The sequence below is a fragment of the Puma concolor genome, chromosome A2 (assembly GCF_028749965.1).
Source record: "Puma concolor isolate L17-30 chromosome A2, mPumCon1.1.hap2, whole genome shotgun sequence".
Taxonomy (NCBI): domain Eukaryota; kingdom Metazoa; phylum Chordata; class Mammalia; order Carnivora; family Felidae; genus Puma; species Puma concolor.
The window spans coordinates 158,129,101-158,151,251 of record NC_141668.1 but is presented as its reverse complement, the minus strand read 5'-3'; the positions used below and the strand labels follow the sequence as shown (position 1 = coordinate 158,151,251).

At 55.1% G+C, this 22,151-nt stretch overlaps 2 protein-coding genes, 1 long non-coding RNA gene and 1 pseudogene across 4 annotated transcripts; 2 read left to right on the top strand and 2 right to left on the bottom strand.

Moving 5' to 3' along the window:
• Nucleotides 1-7,022: 7,022 nt before the first annotated feature.
• Nucleotides 7,023-9,367, bottom strand: LOC147583653 (uncharacterized). The gene is made up of 2 exons (XR_015248450.1): nucleotides 9,231-9,367; nucleotides 7,023-7,813 (listed from the first exon to the last, which is right to left on the bottom strand). It is a non-coding gene; the product is annotated as an uncharacterized LOC147583653 (long non-coding RNA).
• On the top strand, nucleotides 7,625-10,082 carry GDF15 (growth differentiation factor 15). Its single transcript, XM_086698576.1, has 2 exons — nucleotides 7,625-7,907; nucleotides 9,181-10,082. Exons 1-2 carry the CDS (start codon nucleotides 7,625-7,627, stop codon nucleotides 9,822-9,824), a joined length of 927 nt encoding a protein of 308 aa, XP_086554702.1. The 3' UTR covers nucleotides 9,825-10,082.
• A 551-nt stretch (nucleotides 10,083-10,633) lies between these two features.
• LOC147583651 (pancreatic progenitor cell differentiation and proliferation factor pseudogene) lies at nucleotides 10,634-11,039 on the top strand (annotated as a pseudogene).
• Nucleotides 11,040-13,340: 2,301 nt separating this feature from the next.
• On the bottom strand, nucleotides 13,341-17,532 carry LRRC25 (leucine rich repeat containing 25). 2 transcript variants are annotated; one of them, XM_086698574.1, is made up of 3 exons: nucleotides 17,399-17,532; nucleotides 16,018-16,811; nucleotides 13,341-13,779 (listed from the first exon to the last, which is right to left on the bottom strand). In XM_086698574.1, the coding sequence occupies exons 2-3, from the start codon at nucleotides 16,800-16,802 to the stop codon at nucleotides 13,641-13,643; spliced, it is 924 nt and encodes a 307-aa protein (XP_086554700.1). In that variant the 5' UTR covers nucleotides 16,803-16,811; nucleotides 17,399-17,532; the 3' UTR covers nucleotides 13,341-13,640. The 2 variants fall into 2 exon arrangements, with proteins under 2 accessions (XP_086554700.1, XP_086554701.1); XM_086698575.1 differs by having other exon boundaries at nucleotides 16,018-16,849; nucleotides 17,399-17,523.
• Between the last annotated feature and the right edge of the window lie 4,619 nt (nucleotides 17,533-22,151).

The window sequence follows — 22,151 nt, the reverse complement described above, 5'->3', positions numbered from 1 at the left end:
AAGTCTCCATAACAACCCAAAGGGCAGGGTTCCCTGGAGGGCTTCCGGGTTGATCAACATAGAGATTTAGGGAGAGGGCACCCCTTCCCACCTAATTCGCCTGTGCATCTCTCCATTTGGCTGTTGATTCGTATTCTTCTATATCCTCCGTAGTAAATCAGTAATCTAGTGAGTAAATGGGTTTCCTGAGTTCTGTGAGCTACTCTAGCGAAGGAGCTGAACCCAAGGAGGGGGTCTTGGGAGCCTGTGATTTATAGCCAGTCTAGAAGGACCACGATTAACAACCTTGCTAGGGGCATCTGAAGTGGAGGACTGAACCCTTAATCTGTGGGTTCTCCCACAGGTAGGTAGTGTCAGAATTAAGTTGACCTGTAGGACATCCACCTGTGTTGGAGAATTGTCGGCGTGTGGAACCCTACCCGCCCCGCCCCATCACATTGGACATTGGGTGCAGTATATACTTAATATGAACCGTCCAGAACAGGCAGATCCATGGAGACAGAAAGCTGATTGGTGGTTGCCAGGGGCTGGGGGAGGGGCATGGGGAGCGACCAACTGCTCATGGGGACGAGGTCTCTTTTTGTGGTGATGGAAATGTTCTGGAACCAACCGAGGTGATGGTGGCATAAATGCTACGTCATTCAATTGTTCGCTTGGAAATGTTGAGCTGTTAATTTTCCGTGGAGCCTCATACGGCCTCCCAGGAGAGCTAGGTGGTGAGTGGAGATGTCTTCAAAGAAATCTTCCCAGGCCTCCAACCTCTGTGCCCCTGGGGACCCAGGCATTGTAACAAGACACAGGGAAGTCTTACCTGGCCGGTGGGGACATGTGCAAAAATCCCATGGTAGGATGGCTCCCTATTACTCTATCTACCTTACTTGTCCCCGGGGCCCTGGATTTCTTTTTCTTTTCTTTTTTTTTTTTTTAATGTTTATTTATTTTTGACAGAGAGAGAGAGAGAGAGACAGAGCATGAGCGGGGGAGGGGCAGAGAGAGAGGGAGACACAGAATCCGAAGCAGGCTCCAGGCTCTGAGCTGTCAGCACAGAGCCCGACACGGGGCTTGAACTCACGGAACACGAGATCATGACCTGAGCTGAAGTCAGACGCTCAACCGACTGAGCCCCTCTTTTTTTTTTTTTTTTTTTTTTTAAGTTTACTTATCTATTTTGAAGGGGAGGGGAGGGACACAGAGAGAGAGAGAGAGAGAGAGAGAGAGAGAGAGAGAGAGGAAGAGAGAGAATCCCAAGCAGGCTCCCTGCCATCAGCACCAAGCCTGATGTGGGGCTTGAACTCACAAACTGTGAGACCATGACCTGAGCTGAAATCAAGAGTCAGACACTTAACCAACTGAGCCACCCAGGCACCCCGACCCTGGTTTCCTTAATCTTAGAAAGCAAATGGGTCTGAATGGAAAGAGGCTGGGTCCAACCTCCTGCCCAGCTGCAATCAGGCTGGAAGTGACGGTGGCAGGAGCAAGTTTAAGCACCTCCTGCTGGCTGGGGACATCACCCAGGACACTTTGGGCCCCTTCCAAAGCCGGGCAGCAATCCCAAGGCACAGAAGCTGAGACAGACTCAGGGGAAACCCAGTCTCCCCAGTGGGTGCATGCTGGGCGTTGGGGGAAGCCTGGCCCTGCTCCCCCAGCAGGGACTTGCTTTGTGATCCCCAGCAAGCCCTTGTACCTTTGCTGCACACACTGTCACACTTCACACATCTCCGCGGTCGGCCTCACACAGCTGCCCATCTTCTCTGTGGCCAAGGAACAGGCACAGGGGCCAGTGCCTGGGGCCAGGGGTCCTCAGCAGTGGAGAAAGGTCTGAGGGGAAGGCCTGGGTCCTCCTGGGTCACCCCTTGCCCTCTACCATCTGGTGGCTGGACCTGATACCAGCCCTAAACCCCAGCACTCCAATCCCCTGCCCCCTCCACTCTGGGCCCAGCCAAGGGCCTGGGGCCCCAGAGTAGCTTCATCTCTGTCTAAGTCTTCAAAGGGCCTCCAGTCTGGGGCAGACAGAGCCAAGCACAGATACTCCCAGTGCTGTGAGGTCAGGTCTGCGCTGGAGGAAAGGATGGGGGTTGGGAGCATGCGGCTGAGCCTGGAAACGTAATGGTAGGCAAGGCTTCCTGGAGGAGGAGCTTTTTGGGGAGGGTTTTGAAGCACGAGCAGGAGTTCCCCCTAAGGATCAGGGACTGCAAAAACACTCAGTCAATCACACAACCTCCTATGGGTCTGGCCCTGTCGTTTATGCCCCATTTGAACTTCTCTCCAGTGAAAGTCTCAGTTCTTGTTTTCCGGATGAAGAAACAGAAGTGGGATGAAGGGGAATGACTTGCCTAAGGTTGTACCTTCTGGCTCCTTCTGGCCCTTTCTCCTCTGCTTCCTTTGGTTTTCAACATCTGGAGCCTTTGACCGGGCCCTCTGAGATGCAATCCAGTCTGGATGTCCCCAGACTCCAGAAGTTGCAGAAACCTTTCAAAGACATCCTGACCATGCTGCCGTTGAACAAGAACTTGAAAGACTCAAACGCCAACCAGATCCTAAAGTGTGAGTGAAATCTCAGAGACCCTTTGGGGCAGTCCCCACATCTAACCAGTGGTTCCGTGTCCTAGAGTAGAGGTCCTGCTGAACCTCAGTTACTCCCCATCTGTGAACTGGGCAGGAATAGCCCATCTCCCCTCATGACTGAAGAAGGAGCCAGCAGCCTCATCTGCCCAGCCACACAGGGTGGGGCTCGGTCAGCATGGGATTATTATAACCCCGCCCTGATCACAGATGGAGAAACTGAGGCCCAGAGGGGTCAGCAACTCTCCTGAAAGTGCACAGGGCCTGCAGAACCCAGAGGCAGGTGCCAGGAGGGCATCGTTCTTACCGTTGGTGGGGGTCAGGGGGGAGATATGTGCAGGGGTGAGGGGAAGGTAGCCAGAACCTGCTTAGGTTGGTTCCAGATTTGAGGCAATTGAGGGCCAAACACTGCTAAAGTTGCCAGCAGAAGGTGCCCTCAAGAACTGGGCTACCTATGATCCTCTGGAAGGAGTTTGGTGGGGGAAGGTGTCAGGCTCCGGAGAGTGCTCTGAACCCTCCCTGGTCTTGCCTGTGCTGTATATCTTCCAAGTAAACTTGGGTCCTCTCTGAACCTAGTAACTAGGTTGAGGGCCCTAGAATCTCAGGCCCACTCCACAGTTGTCCCCACGACCTGGACCAGCTTGGGGGGCTGTGTGTCTGAGGATCCTAAGGGTCCAAGGAATCTGGAAGTTAGGCACCCTGTGTGGTCTGGTACCCTTCATTGCTCAGACATGGAAACCAAGATCCGGAGAGTTGAAAACGCAGTAGCTGGTTGTTATAGCCCCAGGGACTTAGCAGGCCTTCAATAAAATGTTTTTGCCTTCCAGAGGAGGCAGAACCACTGTTTGGCTCTTAGTCCCTCTAAATATCAGATATACATGAATTCCTGCAAGTACTTACTAAGCACGTACTGTGTGCCAGACATGGTGGTGACTGGGCAGACAGAAACTCCTACTAAGATTCTAGTAGGGGAGATGAAGTGATACATAATGAAATAAAATGGGGCAGTGCCTATATTAGGCAGGCTGGAGGGATATGTAGCCTGCCATGCTGAGATTCAGGGGACTAGTGTGCCAGGAAGAGGAAGCAGCTTGTGCAAAGGCCCTGAGGTGGGATCCGCCTTGGTGTGTGGGAAGAAATGGGCACCCTGCGCCTAGCACATAGGAGTCCCACGAGTTACCAGTTTCTCTTTCTCTCTCCACAGGAAACCTCCAGCCTAGCATCTCTTCTGCCCATGAGAAATCCTGCTCCCACTGCCAAGGCCACTATGAGTCTTATGGCCCCCGAGGCACCACGTGGGCCTGGGAGTCAGCTCCTTGTCACCCCAGAGGTAGCATCCAGGCCCCTGGAACACCAGATCCACAAAAAGACTGGACATACACCATTTGGGATGTGTCTCATAGCTTAACCACAATGCTGCCACTTTGCGTCTAAGCCCACAGGTCAGAATGGCAGCACTTAGGGTGAGGCAGGCACTAGCTAATGTCCACATCTTGAAACTTAATTCCTAACAGATCCTGAGTGCACATTCCAACAGACCTTGTCCCCTGACTCCCTCCCTGCCTATGAGTCCTCCTTACATCCCTGTGAAGAGATGATGGGGGGTGCCATTATCACCTTTTACGGACAGGGAAACTGAAGCTCATTTATCACAAGCTGGGGGTTGAGAACTCACAGATGATGAGGGAAAACAGTCCAGCCTTTAGCTGCTCTTCCTTCCCCAAAATTCATTTCTCTTCCTTCCTCTCCTCATCAAACCTACCTTCAGCTACCCAGAGACCCACAGAAGTGCCTGCCTCCCCAGTACACATGGGGCACAGAGAAAGGGGACACGATGAGAAAGAGAGAAGCAACCCCAGGCTCGGCGAGGGGGCCGGCTCCTCACTGCTTGGGTTGGGGTCATCCAAGGGTTCAAAAGGGGTGGGGTCTGGGGCAAGTGGCTTTTGTGGCGACACACTCTGTCCTGAGGAAATCCCAGAGGAAGTCAGTTTGGAATTGGGCTCCCTGCTCCCAAGGCATGCAGTTTCCCCGGACAATACAGGAGGCATCATCTGGCTTTGGGGGAGCACAGGTGGCTTTCTGCTTGCCTTGGGGGTACCTGGCATGTTTCTGGGGCTCCCTTCACATCTCAGGTTTCTTTTTTTTTTTTTCAACGTTTATTTATTTTTGGGACAGAGACAGACAGAGCATGAACGGGGGAGGAGCAGAGAGAGAGGGAGACACAGAATCGGAAACAGGCTCCAGGCTCTGAGCCATCAGCCCAGAGCCCGATGCGGGGCTCGAACTCACGGACCGCGAGATCGTGACCTGGCTGAAGTCGGATGCTTAACCGACTGCGCCACCCAGGCGCCCCAACATCTCAGGTTTCTATCCCGCTCGAAATCTCTCTTTAGGACAAACCGTTCCTGCTGAAAGTGACTGTATCTTCTGTCCCCAAAGGAGGGCTTGGGCCCTACATCCTCTGGCCGTCTTCTCCCTGATGCCCAGAGTTCCCGTGAATGCCTTGTCTGAAGCCCCTGTGCCTGGGACCCCAGGGTCTGCTGGACTTTGCCCAAACTTGACACCCCGGAAGGCAAATAAAACAGCTTAAATAGGTGATTTCTCACGTCTTCGTGAGAGGTTAGCCTCCACCAGGGTTGTCCTCTGCCTGGGGGCATCAGTGGGCAGAGGGGGCCCTGATTCACAAGGATCTCTGTCCTTGGCGTGTGACCTGGTGCCCAGTTTGCGTTGGCTCTTATGAGTTTGCTGAGTTAAGAATGGTAAGATTTCTGCACTTAATGTTCTCCTTCCTCACGACCCACACTGCTTTTGTTCTATGCACAGAGAGTTTGAGTACTTGCCTATGGTCACACAGCAAAGTGGGTGGCACTAGGATTTGAATCACGATCGTGCTGACCCACAGCGTGTGCAAAAATTCCCACTCCCTGTGTGTTCTCCCCACAGCCCTGACTCAGAATGCCATTACCACTTTTTACAGATGGGGAAACCGAGGCCCTGCCGGTTGATGCCTTGTCCCACAGGTCATGGCCAGGGAGAAGTGGGCCAGAATGTCAACCCAGGCCAGCTTCTCTGGAGCTGACAAATGTCCAGTCTGTTGGGACCTGGATCAGGAAAAACTCTTTATGAGGCTTTTAAATTTGGGGGGGGGGGGGGAAGAGAGGAAGGAAGGAAGGAAGGAAGGAAGGAAGGAAGGAAAACAGTCCTAGACAGAGGGAACTTCAGAATCCTATCACAGGCTTAGAAATGCCAGGAAAAGTCAGCCAAAGGCTGGTCTCCAGTGTGGAGTTGCCCCCTACAATCTTACTTGCCCCTCCTGGTTTGGTTCCCTTAAGAGAAAAGTGTATGAACGGTGCCTGCAGCGTGAACTCTGGTGAAAGTTGGCATCTCACCATTATTGATCTCGCAGGGATGCCTACTAGGAAAGCGCCCCCTCTGCCCCACCCACCCCAGGTGAGGTCAGACCTAGGCACTGGTGACCCTTGCTGACCTGCCCTTACCACGTTAGGATTACTCAGCACTCTGGCTCACCTTTGGCGCCTGGCCTCTGCGGAGGGCATGGCAGTGCGGCCGCACAGTGGCCCCAGCCCCTTGTCTAGTCAGTCCAGGACCCTTTTTGAGCTCTTACTGTGTGGGCCAAGCTGGTGGGGCAAGAGGCCCATCTTCCCAACAGCCCCTGTCAACATGGTAGTGACAGTGGCAGGAGTCGGTCTGCTTACTAAGCACCTGAATGCCCCGGGCATCACAGAGGGATACTTGAGACCCATAGCTGGGCGGTAATCCCACTGCAGAGAGGCTGAGACTGAGACTCAGCAGAGGTGGGTGGGGGGGGGGGTGCTGAGCCTTGGCTGGGCTCACACAGCCAGTGGGTGCATGTTGGGGGTGGCGGGGAGGCCCGACCGTGTTCCTGCAGTGTGGGGATTTGCTGTGTGACCAGCAGCAAGTCCTTGTCACGTCTTGCCTGCACACGCTGTCACACTTTACACATCCCCACGATCTGCCTCAACTGCTGCCCATCTTCCCTGTGGCCAAGAAACAGGCACAGGGGCCAGTGTCTGGGGCCAGAGGAGAAGGGTCTGAGGGGAAGGCCTGGGTCTTCCCAGGGCACCCCTTGCCCTCTACCATCTGGTGGCTGGACCTGATACCAGCCCTAAACCCCAGCACTCCAATCCCCTGCCCCCTCCACTCTGGGCCCAGCCAAGGGCCTGGGGCCCCAGAGTAGCTTCATCTCTGTCTAAGTCTTCAAGGGGCCTCCAGTCTGGGGCAGACAGAGCCAAGCACAGATACTCCCAGAGCTGTGAGGTCAGGTCTGCGCTGGAGGAAAGGATGGGGGTTGGGAGCATGCGGCTGAGCCTGGAAACGTAATGGTAGGCAAGGCTTCCTGGAGGAGGAGCTTTTTGGGGAGGGTTTTGAAGCACGAGCAGGAGTTCCCCCTAAGGATCAGGGACTGCAAAAACACTCAGTCAATCACACAACCTCCTATGGGTCTGGCCCTGTCGTTTATGCCCCATTTGAACTTCTCTCCAGTGAAAGTCTCAGTTCTTGTTTTCCGGATGAAGAAACAGAAGTGGGATGAAGGGGAATGACTTGCCTAAGGTTGTACCTTCTGGCTCCTTCTGGCCCTTTCTCCTCTGCTTCCTTTGGTTTTCAACATCTGGAGCCTTTGACCCTAACCAGGAAGGGAGAGAGAAAATCCCATGAGGGAGAAGGCCTCCTCTTAAGCGCTTGCTATGGGAATTGAGCACATAGAAATAAGTCTTTTTCTGACAAAAGCATTCTTTTCACCAGTCCACCAAGCTGGAAGGAAGTCCCCATTTCATAGAGGATACTGAGGCTTCAAGAGGCTTCTGGGGGGGAGGGCGTCCCCCACTTCCCCAGGAGAACTCCCCAGAAGGGCCTCCCCCTTAAAAGCAGCCCAAGACTCAGCCATGTATGGTCCCTGGAGTGTTTACTCTGCACCCAGAGCGGAAGGGACCAGGCAGGCGGGGGCGGACAAAGTCCGGGGATTATAAAGGCCAGTCCAGCAGCGTCCGGTGTCTCAGTTCAGAGCTCAGCTAGCACAGGCATGCCTGGGCCTGGACCCACACCACCAATGCTGCTGATGCTGCTGATGCTGCTGATGCTCTGCTGGCTGCCTTCGGGAGGTGCCCTGTCTTTGGCCCAGGAGCACCTCCCGGCCTTTCCGGGACCCTCAGAAGCTCGCTCCGGTACGGATGTCTCCAGATTCGAGGAGTTTCGGAAACTCTACGAACACCTGCAGACCAGGTTGCGGTTGAACCAAAGCTGGGAAGATTCAAACCCTGACCGAGTCATCTCTGAAGCTCAAGTCCGGATACTCACTCCAAAGCGTGAGTGAAATCTAGGAGACCGGCGCCCCCTGTGCAGCTACCATCATCTAACCAGTGGTTCTGAGACACAGGGACCCAGACCTGCCACTGAGCCTCAGTTTCCTTATCTGTGAACCGGACAAGAACATCCCCCCTAGGGCTTCGGGGGGTGGGGGGGGGTGGGGGAAGGTGGTGGCCGGGTTTATGCCAAGACTAGGCGGGGTGTGGCCAAAGTGAGATGTTAAAGATCGCAGATGGGGAAACTGAGGCCCAGCGAGTCTCTTGAAAACTCACAGAGCCTGGAATTTCCAGAAACAAAATCGGGCGCGGGGTGGGGGGTGGGCTCCCTGTCCTTGGGTTTAGGGGTGGGGGAGGGCACGCAATCTAGGAGAAGGGATGCAGGGGCGGGGACGAGAGGAGCGCAGCCCAGGGATAGGCCGAATCTGCCCGTACTGGTTCGCAGTCTGATGCAATCCCTTGACAAGCCACTGCTCAAGTCTCACGTAGCAGGTGCCTTGGGGGGGGGTATTTTCTGCCCCCTCCACGGAGGCTCTAGGGGGTACAGAGGGCGGAAGGAGATCTGGGCTGCGCTAACCGGAAGGGGTTAGGGAAAGAGCGTCAAACCAGAAGGGGGCGCTATTATCCCACCCTAACCCTACGTGTGCTGTGAGACTCCGGGTATGCCTCTTGCTCTCTGTGAGCCTGGTGACTGAGTCCAGGGCCCTCAAACCCTAGTCTGCTCCCTATCCCCAACACCTGTACCAGCCTGGGGACCTGAGGATCCTGGGGAGCCAGGCACCCTTCATTTCTCAGACATGGAAACCAAGATCCAGAGAGTTGAAAACACAGCAGCTGGTTGTTGTAGCCCCAGCCCCAGGCACCTAGTAGCCCTTCAATAAAACGTTTTTGACTTCCAGAGGAGGCAGAGCCACTGTTTGGCTCTTAGTGCCTCTCAAAATCAGATCCACATGAATTCTTGCCAGTACTTACCAAGCACCCACTGTGTACCAGGCATGGTGGTGACCGGGGAGACTGAAACTCCTACTAAGATTCTAGTAGGGGAGATGAAATGATACACAATGAAAGAAAACAGGGCAGTGCCTATGTTAGGCAGGCTGGAGGAACATGTAGCCTGCCATGCTGAGATTCAGGGGACTAGTGTGCCGGGAAGGGGAAGCAGCTAGTGCAAAGGCCCTGAGGTAGGATCCAGGTTGGTGTGGGGGTTGGAAATGGGCACTTGCGCCTGGTGCACATAGGCCCGTCACTGACTGACTGGCTCTCTTCTCTCCCTCAGTGCGACTTGCGCTGGGCGGCCACCTGCACCTGCGCATCGCCCGGGCTGACCTGACGAAGGGGCTCCCCGCATCCTTCCGCCTGCATCGCGCGCTGCTCAGGCTGTCCCCGACGGAGCTGAGCTCGTGGGACGTGACGCGGCCGCTGCGGCGTCAGCTCAGCCTTGGAGGTTCCGGGGCGCCCACCCTCCACCTGCGACTGTTGCCTCAGAGGGACCGCTTGCCGGCGGCGTTGCCTTCTGCACGTCCCCAGCTTGAGCTGCACTGGCGGCCACGCGCGGCCAGAGGGCGCCGCAACGCGCATGCGCGCTCCAAGGACGACTGCCCCCTGGGGGCGGGGCGCTGCTGCCGCCTGCAAAGCTTGCGCGCGTCGCTCGAGGACTTGGGATGGGCCAACTGGGTGGTGGCGCCTCGCGAGCTGGACGTGCGCATGTGTATCGGCGCGTGCCCAAGCCAGTTCCGGTCGGCAAACACGCACGCGCAGATGCAGGCGCGCCTGCACGGCCTGAACCCCGACGCGACGCCGGCGCCGTGCTGCGTGCCCGCCCGCTACGAGCCGGTGGTGCTCATGCACCAAGACAGCGACGGTCGGGTGTCGCTTACGCCCTTCGACGACCTCGTGGCCAAGGACTGCCACTGCCTATGAGCGGTCCTAGTCTTTCGCTTACGGCTCGTGCGCAGTGGAAGTGACCTCAGAGGTCCTTGCCTGTCGAAGGGGCTTGTGGGTCCTGAGATATCCGATTTACCACCACTGCTATCTACCCCATCCGGCGGAGACCGCTGTATTTATGTTTGTATTTATTATTAACTTATTGGGGTGATCTGCCTGGGGACTGGAGGGGCTGGCCTGACGGTGTGCATTTATTTAAAACCGTGGTAATAAAAATGAAGTTGTCTGACCCGAGCCCCGATGGTTGTCCAGGATGGAGCTGGTGACCCTGGGAAGAACCTTCCGCTCCCTGAGCTCAGTTCTCACAGGGGACCTGGTATTAGGGTGAGTGGAACTGCTCAGGGAACGGGTGGTGGGGCGTTCTGGGATGCCAAGCAATTGGATGGTGCTCATGACGCCAGTGCCCCTCAAAGACACCCTTCTCTCTGCCTCTGTTCTTCTCTGTCTCTCGTTCCTCTGTTTCTGAGACCCTTCTGGGTGTCCCTCTCCCTCCATATCTCACCTCTCAGTATTCCTGCTTCTGTGGTGATACGGTCCTCTCTCTATCACTGTCCTGCTGGCTCTCCTTGCATTGGAGTCCCCTTTCCAAACACAGGCAGCCATCCGTCTGCAATTAGGCATATTGTGTGTGATGTGGCCCCTGACCTCGAAGAGCCCCATCACTTCTATTTGTGGCACATCACTCTATGTTAACGGTACCTCTATTCTTTCAGATAAAAAGAGCTGGACTGGGGGCGGGGGGGGGGGAATGGGGGGTGGGGAGGACCGCGCCCTGCATGGCAGAGGCGGCCGGGAGTCCCAGGCCTCTGCCTGCACTTGGTTTCCACCAGCCCACAAACAACAGCATGGCAGCCATCCCCTGCAGCGTCTTGCTCGTGGCCACCCTCGACTATCACTGGCACCGCCTGGGTTCCACTTCCAGTAACACCTCCTGCGGAAGGGCAGAGTATCCTGGGGAAGCCATCCCTCACCACCCCAGTTCCCCAAGACTAACCCGGGTCACTGATGGGCAAGCTGCTTTTTGGGGAAGTCCGCTCTCCTATCCGCGGCCACAGTATTGGAGTCCCCAGAACCCTCAGAATCTCTCCAGGCCTCCAGTGGCAGGATCACCTGTGACTTGGCTCTGGAAGCTATATGAGGAAGCAGCTTGGTGGCCAGCCCAACAAGGCTAACGCCTGGCCCCAGTCCTGAGTGGGCACCACCAGGCACCAGCCTTCAGGAGGCGGTAGGCTCATCAGAGCCCATCCCTCCCCTCCCCGTAGACTAGGCAGGCTGCAGCAGGCAGACCAGTGGTTTCTTTTCTATCAAAACAGCAAAACACTAAAAAGGAAGTTGAGAGAATCCCACCCTCTACTATCCAAGCCACAGGCATGCCTTTCTGACGCTCTGTTATTGTGTGCCTTGCACCAAGTGGAAAATCTACTCCAAGCAGCTAATTAAAAACAAAAAATGGGGAAATAAATGCATTGTGAGGAACATTTTCATGCACACTGCATCTCCAATGTTATGAGTCTTCCTACTTAGGATCTTGGAATCCCCAAGATGTGCCAAACCCAGGCCCGTCCCACACCCAACTGCCTGTCCATCCTGAGAATCTCTGACAGGAACGGGGGCCTGGGGAAGAGAGTGCCTACTTCCAGCAGTGAGTGAGGTGTGTCCCCTGTGAATGCTGCCACCCAGAGGCAGACCTGAGTGACTGTAGGTGCCCCTGAATGTATTCAGTGAATGCCCACTTTGTGTCAGGCCTTGATTGGGCACTGAGGACACAGAAATACCAAGACAGGCAAAAAAGCATCCCATTTGAGCTCAGTCGAGTGAGGAAGATAGGTGAGTGCAAAGAAAAATAATGAGAAAGTAGTGGATGGTGGTAAGAATCGTGCTGAGAAGTCAATCCAGGCCATCTATTAATGAATGGGGTCCGAGGTGATTTAGATGGTCGGCGGAGGGGGGGGGGCCTCCCTGAGGAAATGATATATGAACTGAGACCTGGAAGAACAGGACCCGGGAGAGTCGGAGGATAAGCATTTGTGGCATAAGAGCAGGTGCAAAGGCCCTGGGGTGGAAACAAGCTCAGTGTTCAACAGCAAAACTGTTGAAGATGGGGCCAGAGAGGTGGGGGCGGGGGGCAGAAACCACCAAATCTCATGGGTGATGGTGAGGGTGTGGGTCTAGTTGAAGAGCCATGAATTAGACATAGGAGCTGGGGAGGGCTGGGATCTGGTTCATGCCAGAGGCAAGAAAGATGACTGGGGACAGGAGTGGCCACTTGAACAGTGTCTAGGGTGGGCATGCAGGGAATTAAGGTAGTAAAGACCCTCATAGTTTCCCTCTCCCGCCCCAGATCATTCCCAAGTGTTGGGGAACCCACGGGAGCCTCAAAATTAATACCAAGGTCACCCAAAGCTAGCAGATGCCATATTGAGCCTCTCCCCAAATAACAGCTGTTGCCTTTGCTGAACATTGTGTTTCCCGTGGGCCTTTTTATCCCTCTAGGCTGCTGCTTGTCAGGCTGGTCCCCCTACCCACTATGCGTGTCCTCTCCACTTCTCAAACACTTAACGCATTCTTCAAAACCCACTCCGGGTTCCCTTCTTATATGCAGCCTTTTCTCAGCTCCTTCGTTCATCTCCCTCTGGAGCCCTTGACCCCATCCCTCCCTCCAGGCCAGGCTTGACCTCTCAGGACTGAGGGTGCCTGTGTCCAGCTGTCTCCCCTAGATTGGAGGGTTGGCAGGAGCCAGGCTGGAAGCAGCTGACAGGACACCCAGCTGAGGCATGAGAATTTGAACAAACTCTTAAAAGACACTGAGACTCGGTTCCTGACAAGAAACCAAGGAAGCCTTCTTAGAGGAAGTGGCATTGAGCCTGACCTTGAAGGGTGAGTTAAGATATCTCAGCATATTCAAGCTAAAACAGCTGCAGAGACACTAACTCTAATTGCCTTGTACAGATGGGGGAACTGAGGTCCTGTTAATGGCAGAGTCAGGACTTGGACCCGTGCCCCCCGACACCCAGAGACCAGAGTTCTGCATCTGTATTAAGATATTTAACAGTGCGACAAAGTGAAAGGGGATGGCATCCTGGGCAAAAGGAATGGCATGGGCAAATGACAACTTCAGGAGCAAGGTGGAGTTGGTGGTGAGGAGGCTTATACCAGAAGGACAGAGGGATGGGACAGGACAGTGAGCTGGGCAGGGCAGGATCACGCAGGCCTCAACCCCCAGGCTGAGGTCCTGGGGGCCCTGGGGAATCCATGGAGGGTATGTGAGCAGGGGAGGAACACAGTACCATTCATAAGTTATAAAGATCCCTCTGGGGCTGGTACGGGCTGCCCTGGGGGCTAAGCCTGGGTATCAGGTACCCGGGAAGGCAGCCTAAGAGGGACAGAGAGGAGAGACCAAGGGTGGGGAACAATTCAGGAGTCTCAGAGATCTGGTTTGGGTAGCTTAAGGAAATCCCCACCTCAAGGAACCCACTCACCCTGAGCCAGCAGCCTTGTCAGCCCTGCAGTGTTTATTGAGCACGTCTAGTACTCTCCCAGGAGGGTGACAATGGCATTCACAAATTGACCCTCCTGTCCCCATACCAGGGCCTCTCCTCTTCCCCTTCCAGCAGCTGCGGGAGGTGAGAAGCAGAGCGGGGGCTGCAGAGGGAGCTACAGAGCCTCCCTGGGGCTTTAGGGACGGTCCTTCTCTGTCCCCATTCCTCAGGTGGGAAAACGGAGGCCAGGGAAGAGCCAGAATGCTCCCAGTCAGCTGGAAGGCAGCAGGTGTGAGTTCAGGGCACCAAAGACTCAGTGCCCGGGGATCACATACTCCTCTTCGTCCAGTGGGGCTCGGTCCAGCGACCGCAGATTGCAGTAGACAGGCTGGGAGGCACGGTCGAGGCCCTCATAATTCATGTAGAAGTCGCTATCCTCTGATGGGTGGGCCCTGTGGAGACAAACAGATGTGAGGGGAGGGAGGACTCAGGGTGCAGGCACGTCAGCTTTGAGAGGCGAAGAAAGTTCTGGGCAGCTGAGTTCCCTCCCCCCCGCCCCCTTGCCCAGTATTTACATGTGAAGAAACTGAGGCACAGGGCAGTGTTCTCCCAGCCTCTCAAGTTTCTCTGAGTAAAGGAGGTGGGGGGGCCAGAGATTCAGGGAAGATTCCGTGGATTTAGCATTGTAATGCTGTGGCACAAGGACCTCGAGCCCATGGTCAAATCGTCTTCCCCCTTAAAGTTGAGATCATTGCTCATTTTTTACATTAAATCTAGACTTCAGTTTCCTCTTGAAAAGTCAGAAGTTCCAGCTGCACCAGCCACACGGACACAAGTGGCTAAAGCCAAACCAATGCCCCTTCAAATGGGAAATGTTTTCACTAGGTTTCCTGAAGCAACTGACTTTGTGGCCTCGGTACAGAAATAAATCTCGGAGTCCCAGATCCATAGAGGAGGAGGCAGTTTCTTGGCAATGTCTAGCTATGGTAGGCAAGACCCGCAGAGAAGAACTTTCCTGCCTCTGGAACATGCTTCTGGAACCCTACCCCAGGTTGGGGGGGGGCACCTCTTTTTTTTTTTAACGTTTATTTATTTTTGAGAGAGGGAGAGAGAGTGTGTGTGCATGCACACAGGCGGGGGAGGGGCACAGAGAGAGAGGGAGACATAGAATCCGAAGCAGGCTCCAGGCTCCCAGCTGTCAGCACAGAGCCCGATGCGGGACTCCCGAACTCATAAACCATGAGATCATGACCTGAGGCGAAGTCTGAAGCTCAACCAACTGAGCCACCCAGATGCCCCTGGGGGACACTTCCTTGTTACCTCTTGTAACAAAGGCTATTTGGGGCAAGTTGTGTCTATCAGTCATTCATGCTTTACAATGAATCACTCCAGGGGCGCCGGGGTGGCTCAGTCAGTTAAGCATCCAACTCTCAGTTTCGGCTCAGATCATGACCTCATGGTTTGTGGGTTCAAGCCCTGCACTGGACTCTGGGCTGTCAGGGTTGAGCCTGCTTGGCATTCTCTCTCTCCTCTCTCTCTCTCTGCCTCTACCCTGCTTGCTCTCTCTCTTTCAAAACAAATAAATAAGGTTAAAAAAAAAAAAAAAAGAATGAATCCCTCAAAATACATAAATGCTTATGTGGGAGAGACAGGACTCAGAGCCAGGATTTGTTTCCTGCCCCTGCTTTGGACTCACTGTGTGACCTTGGGCAAGTCATCCCCCTGTCTCCCAGAGCCTCCGCCTGTACAACTAAAACGTAGGGTGGGAATGACACATCCAATATCATTTGGATCGCATCACAGTGTTTTTGGTGGAGACTGGCCCTGAGCTTTTGCTGACAGTGAGGCAGAGGCGAGCATCAGAACATGAGCTGCCTTATGGAGCCTAGTGCCTTTCAGCTCCCCACCACAGACCACTTCTGCTTTTGAGCCAAATTTGCATCTGCTTTGCATGTTCTCTCATTTCTCACCAGCAGCTTCCCAGCAGCCTCCCCACTTTGTGGATTCCCTTGCCCAAACCCATCCATGATCCTGTTGCACTCCTGCTGGGGTTCTCCCAGCCCCCTCCAGCCTCCGCTCTGATGTCTTGCTTTTCGCAAAACCGGTTCACGGAAGATTCTCTATTCTCATCCACCTCCAGGTCTTTGCCCCTGCTGGTGCTGCCGCCCGAAATTCCCTCATTCCCTCAGCCAACCTGGAAAAGTTGAACCCATCTAAGTCCAGCCAAATCTGAAGGTGACAGGGCTTTGTGGGGGGGAGAGGAACACAGCTTTCTTAGCATCTCATGTGCCAAAGGCAGATGGGGAAAGAGGAGCTGTCCCCATTTTACAGACACTGAAACAGAGGTTCAGAGACAGCCCTTGGGTCACACGGGAACTGAGCCCAGGCCACTGGCTGCTACTGCAAAGCCCCTACTCTGCCTCAGCACGCGCTTCCCCTCTCCCCACCCTTGATAGCCAGAAACTGGGTTTGCAGGTCACGAAGGGGGAAACGTGTCCAGATACAGGAACTCAATTCTTATCCCAACTCCATGAGGTGGGGGCTGTTATTATCCCCGTTTTACAGATGACAAAACTGAGGCCCTGAGGTGAAACTACTTGCCCAAGATCACACAGCCTACAAGAGGCGGTGCGGGCATTTGAATCCCGGCCGTCTGCCTCCAGAGTGTTGCAGGCAGATGTGTCACTCACCCCTGTTCGGCCCACTGGTGCCTGGTAGCTGGCTGGCCCACGAACACATTCTCATAGTCGGGTGTGGAGGGTCTGGGCAGGACAGCCTCTGGGGGCTTAGGGCTGAGGCCTCGGCTACTATACCTCGGCTGCTTGCCCAAGCCAGACCTGGAACCATCCTGAGCAGCCCATGTTTTGTCCAGGTCGTGGCTGCTGACCATCCAGCGTCCCCGAAGTCTCCAGGCCAGCACTAGGCCAGCAATGGTGAGCCCAAGGAGCAGGCTACAACCAGCCACCAGTGCCCCGATGGTCATCACGGACAGGCCAGGGGGGCAGCCAACCTCCAGGAAGGTAGAGATATTGTGCCAGGCACCAGTAGCTGTGTCCAGGCACAGCAGAGGCAGCTGGCCAGAGCAGTTGTCCTGTCTGATCTGGTGCCAGGATTCTAGGACACAGCTGCAGTCAGCCTTCAGGTCAAGTTTACAGCGCATGGCCAGTGCCCTGTCCACCCCGTCCAGTGGGTTGTTTGTCACATCTAGGACCTCCAGCTTTCCCAGGAGGGCAAAGAAGGGCAGTGGTAGCTCTTGAAGACCATTCCCAGACAGGTCAAGAAGGACCACGTTCCTGGCCTGCAGAGACTGGTTCCGGGGCAGGCTCAGGCCTTGGCCGCTGAAATTCAGGCATGTGGCTGTGAACTCTGTGGTCCAGTCCACGTCCCACGAGGACACGTTGCATGACAATCCTTGGCTGCCGGGATCCTGCAGCAGCAGCGGCAACAACACCATCCACACCAGGGCGCCCCCCATCCAAGCAACCTAGGCAGAGACACCAGAATCCAAGCCCCGCCCTCAGCCTGTGGACACTTCACCCTCACTGCCTGTGTATTAATATTAATGTCAATGTTAATATCAATGTCAATGTTAATATTAATATTATTCTTATTTCAGAGTGACTCAGGCTCCTTCGGAAATGATTAAACGCAGCCTCTAGTGTGCCTCCCCTCTGGTCGGCTCTAGCCTCTGTCTGGCCCCAGTCGCCCCCTCTGGGAAACGGGGCGTACGTAATTCCAGGGCCCAAAGGTCTTGGAAGGCGAGGAGGAGACCCGACCCAGTCATCCCCTCCCCTTCTCCCCGTGGAGCCCCTTCGGGTTAAGTTTCCCTTCCCCTCCCCTCCCCTCCCCACCCCGAATATTTCGGGCGCCCTCATTGGCCAAGACGGGACCATATGCAAAATAAGCGGTTGCCCCGGAAACGGCCCGCCCCTGGCCCAACTAATTGTTTCTTCCGGAACTGCGAAGTGTTGGGAGTCTTGGGCTGATCTGGGGTGGGGCTGCTGAAGGGAGCCCCCTACAATTTGGTTTGAGGCCCCTTCTCGGACCCCAGTTCTAGCGCCTCCGTCCTACCTTTGTGGTCCCACCGCCACGCTTTTGCCTCGGCGGTGCTGGAAGGCTCTGGCGCGGGACGGCTGCGTGGTGGCTGACCTGCACGAGAGGGCCCAAGCGGTCAGCACCCTCAGCGGATTCACTCTGGTCCCGGGCGCTCCTCAGGATCCGCACCCAGAGACTCAGGGGAAGAGGAACTGGTGTCCGGGTGCAAGGCTGAGGGGAAGAATGAAGACACAGAGACACGCCCCCCCTCCCCCCCCCCCCCCCCGCAAGACCTCAGGCCCAGGATTCTCACGGGAGGGGGAGGGGCGACCTGCTTCTCTCTTGCTGGAACCCAGTGACTACATGTCCCCCATTAACACCCCGAATGACTGCTATCTCATCAACTCGCTTCCTGGTCTCAACTCGGTTGCCGCCCAAGCCACGCATTCACATATTCATTCAACAATCACCCATGCTGGACTTCCAAAAGGCCTCGGCTATGGCCAGGTTCTGGTGGAGCAACCCAGTCTTTGGAGAGAACAGAGCTAGCCACAGACACACCCAGTCCAGTGGAGTCGGGTCAGGGTCAGAGGGAGGGACAGAGTCCGGTAAGGGTTCCTAGAGGAGGGAGCATTAGAATTGGGGCTTCAACACGTGAGTAGAGTTTTGCCAAGAATTCCTAAAACCTGCCTTTGACTCTCCCAGCTGCTAGCCTCCCCGACAGACTCAGAGCTCCTGCTCCTGTACAGTGATGCCTCCACCGTGGAGGGGGCTGCGAGGAGGGCTCCCTGGGAGAGGAGACGTTGATTTCAGGACTTGGGGGTGAGTCACAGTAGCTGGCAGAAATAAATGCATAGCAGATTCCAGGCAGAAGTCACAACAGGCGTGGAGGCCCTGCAGCTTGAGAAAGCATGGTGGGCTGGGACTGTGCATTTTAGGAGTGGAGTAGCTAGATGGACAGGCTAAGAGGAGGAAGTGGTGGTGTGGGCAGGCGGTGGGCAGTGCTGGCCTCAGAAGCCAGGCCGAGGAGTGGGGCGTTATTCCCAGGGCCGTGGGGAGCCAAGGAAGATGTGTGAGCAGTGGAGGAGTGCTGTGTCCAAAGATTCCTCCAGAGTGAGCGAGCCTGCTGTCTGGAGGTGGGGAACCTGGGCAGGAGACCAGCGTTCCAGAAGGAGACAGGTACCTGAGTCAGACCCAAAGTGAACTGACAAGAGTAGATGAAGGAGGGTGGGCTAGGAGAGGGTTTCCGCCTCCCTGGGGTCCTCTCGTCAGGCAGACCCAGTTCAACTCCCTTCCAGACCTTGACTCGCTGTGCAATCTTAACCCCCCTGTGCCTCAGTTTCCACATCTGTAAAGTGGGATAAATTCTGAGAGCCTTCTTGACAGTGAGAAGCTGAACCCCACCCCCCCCCATGCTGCATTCCTCCTCTCCTCAAACTCTGCCCCTTCCCCTCTTCAGACTCAGAGGGATGGCCAAAGGTTTTGAGCCGAGACTTTTAGAAAGAGCTGGAAATTGTCGTTCCAACGCACCCAAAGGTACTTTTTCCTAACAGAAAAATTGCACATCACAACTCTGAGGCGTCATTTGTTTTCCCCTATGAGACTGGCAAAGATTCAGAAGTGTGCCGATGTTCTGCGCTGGCCGGGCTATGGGAAAACAGGGAAGCCCGTGCCACGCTTCGGGATCACATGTGGCGCTGTCCCAGTGGAAGGCACACTGACCGGCAGAGGCCACTCCGCTGCTGGGACTGTCCTGAATATTTCATGTGGACAGAGTGACAAGGGCGGCAGTGGCATGAACTACCTGAGGAGTGGATAAACGAAACGTGGTGCCTCCAGACAGCGGAATGTTACTCAGTCACAAAAAGTGGTGAAGCGCTGACGCTCCCTTGGTCATGGATGAACCTTGAAAACATCAGGGTGAGTGAAAGAAGCCAGTCACAAAAGCCCACAGAGCCTATGACTCCATTGATACGAGACGTCCGGACCAGGCAAATCCCTAGGGACAGAAAGCAGATTGGTGGTCGCCAGGGGGCTGGGGTGAGGGTGGGGCGGCGAAGTGGGGGGGGGGATGGGGTTTCCATTTGGGGCAATGGAAATGTTCTGGAGCCAGAGGTAGGTGGTGCTCACAAAACACTTTGTAAATGTACAAAAAACTCACGCAATCGTTCACTCTAAGATGGTGAAAATGGTCAATTTTATGTTAAGTGTGTTTTGAACAATTTTAACAAAGAGGGAGGGCCAAGAGATGACACGGTTAAGGATGATTCATCTCAATGTTGTTATATGGGGGGGGGGGGGGAGAAAAAAAAGGAAGCAATCTAAGGGATTGGGTAGATGAATAATGATTTATCCATCCTGGAGGGGGGGGTGCCACAGAGTCATAGAAACAAAATGACGGGTCTCTATGAACTGAGAAGCAAAGACTCATTTATTTTTCCCACAAACCTTTGTTAAGCTCCTACTGTGTGCCGAGGCCTTAGGGAGAAGGATGAGGGAGACTTATTGAGTAAGGAGGTGGGAGAAGGACATCCAGGGGATGGAACAGACTGTGGCAAAGGTCTGGGGAGGGGTGGAGGGGGTGGGAGCAGACCTAGGTGAGAGCAGATGTCTCCAAGAGAAAACATTAACTGAAAAAAGCCAAAAAAGTAAACTTCTAGATTTCGTTTCGTTCTTCCAGAGAAACCGTGGATGAAACACGGAAAACAAATACCCGTGGTTACCTCGAAGCAGCGGGCAGATGGGAGGGAGAAATTCACCACGTAGGTTTTTCATGCAAAACACAGAAATCAGCCAGCAAACACATGTAAGACACGCTGGCTTCGGGGATAAGAGGGACAGAGGGGCACCAGCCAGCTTTGGGCCTGGGTGGGGGTGGATGTCCCCTATGCCCCACACACTGGGAGGAATCCACAGAGTTAAGGGCTAAGTCCTCTTAGAATAGGAGGAAATGAGAAAATGAGGAAGTACCAGACACAAGGGCTGGGGGTGTTGGGGGGGGAGGGTCAGGCGTGGGGCCTGGGATAGTGGGTTCTGGAGGTGGGTCAGGGGGACCTGGGGGTCCTGGAGTCTGGAACATTTAGAGGGGTCTGGAGTTTGGGAGGCCTAGGTCCTGGGGCTTAGGAGTCTGGAGGTTCCCGGCATTTGGGGAGGTCCTGGGTTCTGGAGCATGGCAGGGGTCTGACAGGTCTGGGGCCTGGGGGACTTGGGGTCTGGACCTGCTTGCTGCAGCCCCAGAAGGTCATGGCCAGGCTATGGGGAGCAGGGCAGCTCTGGCTCCACGGCCTGAGGGGGACCAGAAGCTTCCAGAGGGTACATCTCCACACTCCCTCTCCTTCCAGGCTGACCTGTCCCGAGACTGAGTCTGAAACAGGTCTGAGTCCCACGCGGGGCCAGTCTCTCAGCACAGAGACTTTCAGAGATCCTGAGAGATACCTAGAGACCTTCAGAAACCCCCAGAGATACCTAAAACAACTCAGAATCCCCAAGACCCCAGAAATACCTATAGGCTCTCACAGATAGCCCAAGACAGAGAGATTCCAGAGACACTCAAGGACACCTAGAGACCCACAGAAACTTCCAGAGATACTCAGAGAAACTCAGACATCCCCAAGACCCCAGGGATGCCCAGAGACCTTTAGAGGCCCTCAGACACCCCCAACAACAGTCAGAAAAATTCAAAGGACCCTCCACTAAAAACAAAGATAGATATACAGAGTTCCCTGGGGGTAAACCCAGACCCAGGGCCACCAATGTGTGGCCCCCACAACTTAGCCATATTTGCCCGACATCCTCTGACCCCCATGTACCCACCTATGCTGGGTAAGGCCTCGGCCTGGGCCCTGCCCCCAATATTTTCGAGACTGGGAGCTGAAGTGGGATCAAGGGTTTGCTCTCTCCCATTATCCACCTCCCATCCTGCTCCTGGGTTCTCACACTTATCCAGAATCTGCCCCTCTCTCCACCCCTGGGGTCCAGGCCCCCAGATCTCTTGCCCTAACCCCTGTCCTACCATTTCCAATCTCCATGTATTCAAAGTGCAGCCTTTGAACACCAGACTTCCCCCCCCCCCCCTTTTCTTCCAGGTCTGGCTGCTCTGAAGATCCAGTCTCATCTGGGGGAGGGTGGAGGGCAGGGTGCCAGGCAGCCCCACCCAGTAGCAGAGGCCATCTGGAGGCCGGGATCTTGAGGTGTCTGAGGGGCTCTGGAGCCAGCAGGTCAGGACCAGAGAGGCAGGTGTGACAAGCAGAGGCTGCACTGGGGCAGCAAAGCTGACTTAGGGGCAAGCCCGGACTGTGGGTAGATGTGGGCGGCCGCGGACCAGGCGTTAATCCAGCAAGCGATGACTGAGGTCTCCTTGGCCACTTCACCGCTGTGTGACCCAAGGCCAGTACCTTAATCTGTCTCTGCCTCGGCTTCCTCTCAGGTAGAACGAGGACAGCGAAAACCACCCTAGAGGGTGGCTGTGAAGGGCTGAGAAGCAGGTGTGAACACGAGCCTGCCTATGGCACCGGGGACACTTGGCTAAGTGTCCCGCCAGGGAGGGGGAGGGGGGTCCATGATGGTCCATCGAATGGACAAAGATTGAATCGGAAGGTATAGCTTGATTTTGAATGAGTAGAAAGACCGAGTCTGAAGTCACGTGGCCATGTTGGTTACGGTGAAATTTTAGAAGTCAGTGAATGCTGTTGTAAGGGGGTTGAGGTGGGTGGTGGTGGGGGGGGCAAACAAAAATATATCGCTGAGGCAGCTGCGGTCAGCAAGCACGTTCCGCCTGCGAGAGCCAAGT

Coding starts and splice junctions, on each gene's coding strand:
- GDF15 (XM_086698576.1), top strand. CDS start 7,625: ATGCCTGGGCCTGGACCCACACCACCAATGCTGCTGATGCTGCTGATG. Junction 7,908..9,180: donor CCGGATACTCACTCCAAAGC/GTGAGTGAAATC, acceptor TCTCTCCCTCAG/TGCGACTTGCGCTGGGCGGC.
- LRRC25 (XM_086698574.1), bottom strand. CDS start 16,802: ATGGGGGGCGCCCTGGTGTGGATGGTGTTGTTGCCGCTGCTGCTGCAG. Junction 13,780..16,017: donor CACCAGTGGGCCGAACAGGG/GTGAGTGACACA, acceptor TTGTCTCCACAG/GGCCCACCCATCAGAGGATA.